Source organism: Nelumbo lutea, chromosome 1 (assembly GCF_056320005.1).
Source record: "Nelumbo lutea isolate HS-2025 chromosome 1, American lotus-T2T, whole genome shotgun sequence".
Classification (NCBI taxonomy): Eukaryota; Viridiplantae; Streptophyta; class Magnoliopsida; order Proteales; family Nelumbonaceae; genus Nelumbo; species Nelumbo lutea.
The window spans coordinates 88,730,327-88,741,266 of record NC_142684.1 but is presented as its reverse complement, the minus strand read 5'-3'; the positions used below and the strand labels follow the sequence as shown (position 1 = coordinate 88,741,266).

Here is a 10,940-nt window from a genome sequence, read left to right as displayed (position 1 = left end):
ACAAACACTCCTTAATGAAAGGTTGACTAAGTAAATAAGTGGTAAAGTATATGGGATGTTTTAGTAAAATGAAAACTATATGATAGGTTTAAGTAAATATGTAAAACTATAAAGTGTGTAGGAATGACAATGAAAATTAATGGCAAAACAAACACTCCTTAATGAAAGGTTGACTAAGTAAATAAGTGGTAAAGTATATGGGATGTTTTAGTAAAATGAAAACTATATGATAGGTTTAAGTAAATATGTAAAACTATAAAGTGTGTAGGAATGACAATGGGGTGGGGATCGTATTCCCCATCCCCGACCCCGATTCTAAAATTAATCCCATCCCCAATTCCCGATGGGGATGGGTTTCCCATGGGGACCCAAATCCCCAAAATGTTTTTAGATAATAGTATTTTTTTAAATATATTTATTTAAAATAAATAAAATTTTAAATTATAAATAATGTTTTAAATATGTTTTGATATATATATATATATGGGTCGGGGCAAGGTAGGGACCTCAATCCCCATCCCCGACCTCGACCATGACCTCGACCAAGGATTCCTATTAATCCCCGTCCCCACCCCCACCCCCGCCCCGCCAAAACAAACCCCATCCCCAGTCCCATCGGGTTGGGGAAGTCGAGTCCCCTTGGGGATGGGGAAAATTGTCATCCCTAAAAGTGTGTTCTAATAAATGATCCTAATAGAAACACATAGCAATATACAATTGTTTTATATTTTCAACTTTTTAAATAATTAATAGTTATTCATATTTTATATATTACTTTTAATAATTTTTTTTATAATACAAAAATAACAATAATTAATTTCAGTTAAGTTTATTTATCAAACTAATGAAACTAACCAACCCGATTAACTCGACCCGAGTTGGTCGGTTTTCTAGCATTTTAGGTTGGCTTTGGTTAAAAAATTTCCCAATTCGATCAAGTTGGATCAGTTTCACTTTGGCCATTTGTAAACCAACCAAAATCGAACGACCTAACCATGAATATATGTTAATATTTTATATTTTAAATATAATTTTAATACAAAAAAAGTGAGAATTTTTCCATATTTCTTAGTCTAAAATATTTTATATAATAAATCTAAATTTTAAATTTATTTTTTAATAATTACATTGTACTTTTTAAAATTAAATTAAAATTTTAAGTTTAAATCTTTTGAAGAGATTGACCAAAGCAAAAAACTGACCCAAACCGATACAACTTGAGTGGGTCGGTTTTCACAAAAGGTTAGTTGGTTTCAGTTGACCAACTCTCTAACCTGAGCAGGTCAATTTGGTTGCTAAATAGCCCATGATCGAACTAAACCAACTCATGAACACTCATAATTTTAGCTAAATTAATAGTCATATCTTTGATAAATATCAATAGTTTAATCTCTAATAATTATTGAAAATTTATAGCAAAAATACACAATTTTTGAAATTATATTGATAATAAAAAATACAATAAGTATTAAAAATATATTAATCTGGTTAATAAATAGTATAATCTCAAATAATAATTTAATCTCTAATAAATATAAATCAATAACTTATAACAAAAATACAATAAATATAATAAATTAAAATTTAAAATTTCAATAATAATAAACACATGGAAGCAGGAAATAAGTATATAACCAACTTTGGGAATTGGTTGTGGTCCAAACGGTTTGAACGTCCGGTCCGAGTCTCACTACATTGACATTCTTTATATCACGTGTCGTGCTCGTGACCAGGTTTATAACCAGCTGTCTTCTTCTTTTACTGACTAAAACACCCTCACCTTTCTAAGTAAAGACCAATAATTAAAGCTGATTCAAGATCCCAAGAGAGACAATTTTGTAATTGTAAATACGAAAAAGAACTTAACATTAACTGTAAGCTCTAAGCAGTAGGGCTCTTCAATAAAAGAAACCCATAGGCTCCTGAGCTTCCCTCCGCCATTTTAAAATATCACTACCTTCAAGATCTCTCCTTCTATTCCTCACTCTATCAGAATTTAGAAAAGAGAAAACTTGAAAACAAAGAAGCCAGTAAATCGTTAGTGAGAAGATGATGCAGAAGTTATGGGGTAGAGGCAGCTCGTCTGCCTCTAAAGACAAAATCGACACTTCTCCTCAATCCGTCCCTCGTTCCACTTCCTCGTCGACTGTAGTCGCTACGGGCCCCGCTAGGCCACTTCGGCTTGTCTATTGCGATGAGAAGGGCAAGTTCAGGATGGACCCTGAGGCCGTGGCCGTGCTCCAGCTCGTCAATGGACCTATTGGGGTTGTCTCGGTTTGCGGTCGAGCTCGTCAGGGCAAGAGCTTCATTTTGAATCAGGTTGGTCTTTCGAACTTGACCCTGTCTTTATGCTTACTGTTCTAGGGCTTTGTAGTCTGTCTTTATTGTCGTTTAGAAATTCAACTGGAAAATAATAAATTATGGTCAAGGAGTGTTTGAGTTTTGGTGTCACAGACCCATCTTCGAATCCCTTCTTCACGCAATAAAAGAACAATGTAAGAAACTAAAACGTCAAATTCCTTTGTTGCTCGTTTGTGTTTTTGTGAACATTAGCTGTCTAGGATTGGCATAAAGCATAAATGCCTTTCCGTTTTCTTTCCTCTTTTTCATAATTTCGATAGAATTAGCATTTGGTTCGTGTTTTATGGGTTGTTTTAGTATTATTGTGAAACATCGTTGGGTATATCCGCCTTGACGTTGTAAACTTGTGAGTTCCATGTGAATGTGATTATTCCCTCAACAACAGAACAATTTTTCTCTCACACATAGAGACACACGCACTCATGGAGAAACGCTGGGTTTCGAGGCTGACATTGCTTTTTGGGACTTCTAAATAATATGCACTTCCTGGAGGGTACATGGCAAGTTGTACCACGTGTCCCTCTATTTCCATATACAGTATACACCATTATATGGCAAAGGGAGTTAGGTTCCACAAAATACCACGTTTCTTGCTAAAGTCAATTGTAAGCCAAGAATGAACTTACCAGATTACCTGGAATGACTCGCTGCTGATCGGAGAGTTCAACAAAATGACATTACTGTTTGAGAAGTTGCAATGTATTAGGAGATGCTGTATTTTTCTGGCTCTGTGGCACACAACACACCTTCACTTTTTTTGATTTTTCTCCTCAGATGTAAGATTCATTCAAGGTTTAAAATGTCAGTATCAGTGGAAATGTTGGTCATACAAGTATAGGAAATACGTTTCTCATCTTGTGGCTCAGAAGGCCAAATTCACTGATAGTTTTTGTTTGTGGGACTACTCTCCTGTTTGGTTGGACCTTTTGTTATGTAGTCTTTTAAGTGTTTAATAATATGATCTTCATTTATCAAAAAAAGTATAGGAAATATGTTTAATGTATTGGAAATGTCATATGGAAATACTGTAACAATTATAAACATAGCAGAACTTATAAAATATGCAAAAATGTACAACTGTGTTTTATGAAATGATAAAATAAGCACATGTACACCCTTTTAGATTATTCTCTTGTTCCAAACCATCAAATAGAACCAAGAAACTAAGTTTAATGGACAAAATAATATGCTATGAACTTGTCCTGTTGACTTTAGGAGTTAAAACTACATAATGGACTAAGTTCAATCAAAATTTAAACTGACATAAAGTACAAATGATTCTAATATGTTTAACCCAGTGTTTAGAAAATCAGACCAGACCGGCTGGTCAAACTAGTTGAACCGTAACCTGGGGCTCTGGCCGGTTCGGTCACACCCCAGTAACCAGACTTGCTCAAAACCTCCTGAAAACCGGCTGAGCGGCCGTTTTAACCTGAAAACCGGTGAACCGGTCCCGGTTTCATGAAACCGCCCGGATCCATACATAAGTGAATTTTTAAAATGTTGTTAATACGATTTGAACCCAAGACCTCTTATTTTCACAAATTACTTAATTACTACTTATCCACCTCTTTACTTATGCTAAGTAATGACTATTTATTGTATATATTACATAATTATGCACATATTTTAAAGAAAATGTAAGTTAAAAGGTTTGAACCATAGTCATTTGCTTTAAAAATTAAGAAGTTTACCATCCATCCACGATATTCAAGTACATTATAACATTAAGAGTTGTAAAATATATTATATATAGTATTTATATGTCTCGTAGTATATATATGTATATGCCATGTCATTACGGTTCGACCCCAGTCAAACCTCTGAACCATGAACCTCTCTCTTCTTCGGTTCTATGCCTGGTTCGGTTATCTGAACATTGGTTTAACCAATTAATCTATCACACAAACAAAACTAAGATTTAACACTACCTCCAAATAAAATTTTGAGCTGGCTCAAAGTAGCCATTATCTCCATTACATTGGCGATAATACCATTGTTCCTCATATTTGTAATGATACCATCTTGTATATAGTTATACACCACATATCATTGTTGGTAATCATATTTGTCAAGGTGATAACCAACAAGGTGCCCTTGGAGGTTCACCTCGCTTAATTGCCAAGTAGTTTTGTACATTGTGTTATAAAATACTTTTATATTCATAATTTTTTGAGATTATAATTATTAAATTAGACATTATTAAACTAAAATATTCATTTTGTGCGTTTACATACTAATTTCCTTTTATTATTTTCTTATTTGTTAAGGTTTAATCAACACAAACATTGCTAAATGCTCTATTTTCTTCTTTTCCTATAACAAAATAGGGGTTCAGATCCCATATTTTTTGAATTTTATTTTCTTTCTTCTTTTTCTTATGAATATGTTGATTTTCTATACTTTAGCATTAAGTTTATATTTTTCTTATGAAAATTATGGATAATTATTAAGGAAATATGGTTATGGAACCTAGGGAACTACCCTAGGATGTATGTTTTTTACTTAAAATAATCCATCTCCTAGGCGCCTGCCTAGGCGACTAGGGACCTATTCGTTTCTTCTTAATTCTTATTTCTTAAGAGGAACCTTTTAACTTTAAGAGAAAATTGGTTGTTCGTTTCCTCTTATCTCTTATCTCTTAAAGTGCAATCATACAACTTTTTTGTTTTCCAATGATACCCCTAAAAAGACAAACAAAAACTTTCATATATGGGGTCAAAATGGATATTTGATAGCTTTTAGAATTCAGAATTCAGAATTCAGAGCAACATTCTTTGCATTCAGAGTTTAGAGGAAAGAAAAGTTCACTAATACCAATATACCTCTAAATGTAATTATTACACTTTCAGATGTCAGACTTCAGAGCAAACGAACAGGCCCTAGGTGACAAGGCGCTCCCCTATCGCCTAGCCTCACCTTGGCGCCTTGAAAACTATGCTAGTAGTTTTTAATGGGGGATGTGTTGACCTCTAGTTGTAGGTATATAGTGCTCACTCAATCCTTCAGAGCACAGTAAACACCACATTGATACCACATGGACGCTTGCAATCAGTCTGCAGCCAACCTTCCCTCTGCGATGAACCCACAGTACGCATCACAGGACCGCGATAAACCCGCGGTTCATCGCATACTCTCGATGAGCCCATTCTTAGCTCGAGCCAAAGCAAACTTGGGTTGAACCTGCGATGAGGTTCACACACACTCGGCCATGCGATAAACCCTCAATCGTTGCGGCACCACGATCCACTAAGAACCGTGTCCAGATGCCACTTGCGTGCGTAATGTCGAAGGGAAGAACGTGACAAGGCACCACGTAAGTCTAATAAGATGTCGTCTGCCAGATGGTGACATCATTAGCGCCACGTCAATTAAGTAAGGCACACAAGAGGTAGTAGCACATGTGAGTTATGAGGATCTCCGAGTGAAAGGAAAGCCAATCCTCGAAAAGATCCCCATAGGGACACGTGGTGAAACCCTAGTAGTGCCCTTAATGATTGGCAACAAACCCAATATTCCCTTTCCTAATAGGAAATGAGCACCTTTAGCTCATTCCTTTTAGGATATCGGGATCTCCCCCATAAATAGAGATCCTCCTTGTAATGAAATTTTCAGCTATCAAGTATCCTTATCATTGACTCCCAACTCTATCATCCCAGCTTGACACCCTAGCTTTAGATTCAATCCCCTTGATCCCCGGTCTTTCTTTGTCTTTCAAAGAGACCACTTCCCTAACCTAGCTGCCACCTTACCTACACTAGTAATATTTTATATCTGTACCCATGGAACTCAAACCTTCATTCTCAAGCTTGTAAACCTAATTTTTTACCAATACACCCATTACACTAAATAATGATCCCTACCCATGAAAATGGAAGTACACTATCGAAATATTAGGAAATATTGGACATTTTAAACCACATTAAGGTTATCTTTGGTCAAAAATCTCTTTTGAGTAGGCACTCCATATGATACAGATCATCATCATCATTTAATCCTTGTTCCAGTCTTTAACACCGACCTAGGCAAGAAGACCTCTTATTAAGTATATGTACATGAGGAAATCACGACACTCAAACTAACCCATACAAGAACCAAAGCCTGCAATTGGTGTGATTCTTTGGTTGTAATGAGGCTATCAGTAGCCAAATCCAGATCTGGACGGACTAAAGAAGGGTATCAAGATTCCCTTTAATTTTCTTCTCCCTCTCTTTCTTTCCCTCTTTCCCTCTTCTCAACTCATCTTTTCTATTTCCAGAGGATTGAGCCCCTTAAAGTGGCTTACATATGTAATTGTTTGAGTAATTCAATTAATACTGGATGTTATCAATTGGTATTGGGGCCTCACCTATGATGACCATTACCAGATCTGTTCCAATGGAAAAAAGAGTTGATAGAATTGAAGTTGACCTCCATAAGGTTATTGACGACCTAAAGGATATCAAAGAGACTATCAATGATGGTGACTTAGTTTGGAAAGATGTTGAGCTCTTCGGTTAAGGATAGTGACAATGAGGGTTCTAGTAATGGAAGGGCATGGTGGAATGACAATTTTCTAGGTTGGATCACTAAGCTTTACTTCCCTATGTACTCGGGTGAGGATCTGGTCCCTTGGATCTATAAAGCTGAGTGATATTTCAAATATCATGAAAACCTGCTTCACGAGGGTTCGAATTGCTTTAATTCATTTAGGTGGTGAATCCATTATGTGGTACCACTGGTATTGCAAAACTCACCCTTGGTTGACACAACTGGATTGGTTGGGGACTGCACATTGTATTTGAATGGTTGGCTACTAGGGTTCATGGTTGGCCTTAGGAGGTCCAACTGTTTTATTGTTTGCTTATGGGAGGACTTAAGACTTGAGGTGAAGGAATGCGGCATACCACCATTTTAGCAATAGTTGGGCTAGCAAAGCTTCATGAGGAGTGATTTAAATTGCCCCAAAAAGATCACTAAGCCCATAGGTCCAATCCTCAAGACTTCACCAATGAAACCCAAACTCTTCATAGGGAAGGCCACTATCAATACCACTCATGCCTTACCATTCAAAAAGCTATCATGGACTGAAATGCAAGCCTTCTAGGAGAAATGACTTTACTTCAGGTTGATGACTTAATCGAATTACCGAAGAGGATTTGTCCAGTGAATGTGTTTTGGCTCAACCGATAGAAGGAGAAGGTCTTAATGCCGAGTATTATGAAACCTCATTGCAAGCTCTAGTAGGATCAAACTCCTCACAAACCATGAGGCTTCATGGGCCTCATAATGGGTTGAAAGGTGTTGATACTAATTGTTAGTAGGAGTTTAGTTGATTTTTTTACCCCTAGCTAGCCAAGAGCTTGGGCCTAGTAGTGACTTGGTGTAGCCCATGAATTCTTTCCTAGTCCATGCTGTAGACAACAATCAAATCACATGTGATGGGCTTTGCAAAGCAGTTGGGTTGAAGATTTAGGGAGACCTCTTTCAAGTGGACCTTCACCCTTTGGACTTCTAAGGAGCTGATATTGGTTGGGGTCCAATGGCTTCATCAACTAGGCCCAGTTACATGTGATTGGGCCTAGTTGACTGATGTTCAAAATTTTGATGCAATACACCCTGTATCGGGTGTATTGTATCGTATCCTCTGAAACCCTAAATAAGAGGTATTTTGGAATTTGGCCACTTTCATGGGGTAGGCACTAGGCATGCTTAAAACTGACCCCCTGAAACAATTTTGGAAAAAAAAAACTAAAAATAAAAGTTCTGAAGTATCGAAACACCCTATATGCCTATTCATGCATATCAGGTGTACCAATACTTAAAACCTTGAAGTTGACAATGAATTTTACTATTTAGGGCAAATAATACCAAATGAGTACAGAGTACACCACAATCTCACTGGAGGAAGCAGCCCAATTTCAACTCTTGTTGCGAGATTACAATGATGTGTTCAAGGAACCCACTACTTTGCCACTTGAACTAATTTAGGACCATAGAATTCCAGTGCAGCTTGGGCTTGGGGTCTTGCCCACTATGTGCTGCCTTACCACTACCCTCACTACCAATGGGTAGAGATTGAGAAGATGGTTCAGTATTTACTTGAAAAGGGGCACATACAACCTAGTAGTAGAATGTATTTGTCCCTAGTTCTATTGGTCAAAAAGAAAGACGGGTCATGGAGATTTTTTGTTGATTATCGGGCTTTAAACAACATTTCCATAAATGACCAGTTTCCAATTCCACTTATTGATGAGTTGGACCAAGCCAACTTCCTTTCCAGGCTGGATCTCAAGTTAGGGTATCATCAGATTTGTGTGCACCTGAAGTCTGGACGCCATTTACAAGATTGCCTTTAGAACCTTCAATGACCACCATGATTTTTGGATTAACCAACACTTTGCAACATTCCATTGCCTCATTAACAATGTTTTCAAGCCTTACTCATGTTGGTTTGTTTTGGTCTTCTTTGAGAACATACTTGTCTACAACCCAAGTTGGCCCTATCACATGGAACATTTGGGCATTACATTGAATGCTTTATGACAACAACAACTCTACGCCAATTGCTGATGAAAAGAAAAACCAGCTCTGCGCCAAGCCAACTAAGTGTTCCTTTGACTAGGTGCACATTCATTACTTGGGGCATATCATTGTTGGGGGCAAGGTAAAGAACTGCAGACCAAGCTGAAGAAGGTAGGTTTCATGGTCAAATGGGACCAGCCTACTTCACTCAAATGCCTTAGGGGTTCCTTGGCCTAAATAGTTATTATCACCGGTTCATTAAGGGATATGTTGTTTTGGCAACACTCCTCACCCCGAATTACTCTAGAAGAACACCTCCAAATGGAGTGACATGGCTGAAATGGCCTTCAATGCACTCAAACAGGCTATGACAACACCACCAGCTCTAATACTTCCAAACTTCTCCCAAGAGTTCACTGTAGAAACTGATGCTTTTGGTAAGGGCCTTGGAGCCATCCTCATGCAACGAGGACAACTGCTGGTCTATTTCAGCAAAGCCTTGAGTCCGCAAGCCCAACTCAATTTAACCTACTAGAAGGAGGTAATGGCTATTACCTTAGCTGTTTAGAAATGGTGAGCACATCTCCTAGGTCGAAGAAGGTTCACTGTGGGGACTGTCACCGAAGCATAAAACATCTCGTTGACCAGCACATAATCAGCCTTGAACAGAAAAAATGGACCTCCAAGTTGCTTTGGTATGATTTCCAGATCGAATACAAGACCAGGCCTTCCAATGCCATGGCCGATGCTCTCTCTATAGCTGAGGAACTCCAATTGATGGGCTTATCTATGTCATAATTCCCACTACTAGACCAGCTAAAGAGTGAAGCACATCTAGACCTAGAGCTGGCCCAAATTCAAAATCAATAGTTACAGGACCTGCCACAAGTACCTGGGTATGCAGTATATGATTCTACTTTGTTCTACAAAGGCAGACTGGTTATTTCCAACAGATCTTCAAATCACCAAGAACTCTTGAATCTGTTCCGTGATTCAGCTTCTAGTGGGCATTCAGGGGTGCTAGACACTTGCAAATGTGCAACGCCTAGCATCTCATTACTTTTGGAAGGGAATGAAGAAGATGGTACATGATTATGTTAATCATTGCATGGCTTGTCAGCAGCAAAAGTATTCTACTTGGACACATTTAAGATGTTTTATTGGGGAAAGGCCCAAACAGTGGACACAATGGCTACCGTGGGTGGAATATTGGTACAACACATCCTATCACATCTCTATTGGCATATCTGCATTTACAGTATTAAATGGCAAAGAGCCACCTGCACTTTTACCTTATGGAAAAGTCATCTGTGGCCCGAGGTTGATGCACAATTGTATTCCTGAGATGACATCCTCAAGTGTCTCAAGCTGCACCTGCAGAGAGCACAACAATGAACGAAGAGTTATTTTATGACAAAAAGCACAGGGAGCTGTAGGAGATCATAATATGCTTGAAGCTACAACCATATGGCAAATCTTCTTTGTCTCTTACATCCGGTGTTTCATATCTCCATGCTGAAACCATCTGTAGCAAGCCCTGCTAAAGTTACAGCTCTATTACCCCAGTTTTCAGATGAGGGGGAATTCCTTGTAGAACCCCAAAGCATCTATATCTATATATTAAAATGCAATGTGCCAAGCTGGCACTTTCCTGCTCTATGGTTTATTCTCAAAGCCACTTATCTTTTTTTTTTTTTCCTGGTTTCTTCTCAAAGGCACCTATCTTTTTTTTTCTTTTTTTTTTGAATTTTCTAATTTTAAAATTGAACAAAATAACTCAAGTGACCAATTACTTTTAAGACTTTTAACACTCCTCATTAAAAAATCATTCTCTCTCTCTCTCTCTTCTTTCCCATTGACCTTTTAATAATCTCTCATTAATTATGCCATTAACTCTCTCTTTCAATAACTCATGCCACTAATTCTCTCTCATCTCCGTTACTCCATTAAATTGCATAAAATTCATTAACTTTAGCTATATATATCAATTTCAATTTAACTATAATATATATTAAATATATTTGCACTAAACTATAATTATTAGTAAAATTAATTATATTGAAATTGAGATATTC

At 37.4% G+C, this 10,940-nt stretch overlaps 1 protein-coding gene across 2 annotated transcripts in view; it reads left to right on the top strand.

Moving 5' to 3' along the window:
* Nucleotides 1-1,890: 1,890 nt before the first annotated feature.
* LOC148875997 (uncharacterized) overlaps nt 1,891-10,940 on the top strand; it is a 36,361-nt gene continuing 27,311 nt past the window's right edge. The window contains exon 1 of one of the 2 annotated variants that reach the window (XM_088965897.1): nt 1,891-2,319. In XM_088965897.1, coding sequence (XP_088822023.1) covers nt 2,050-2,319 — 270 coding nt within the window. In that variant the 5' untranslated portion in view covers nt 1,891-2,049. The remainder of the gene's footprint in view (nt 2,320-10,940) is intronic. The other variant, XM_088965898.1, reaches the window with a different exon arrangement.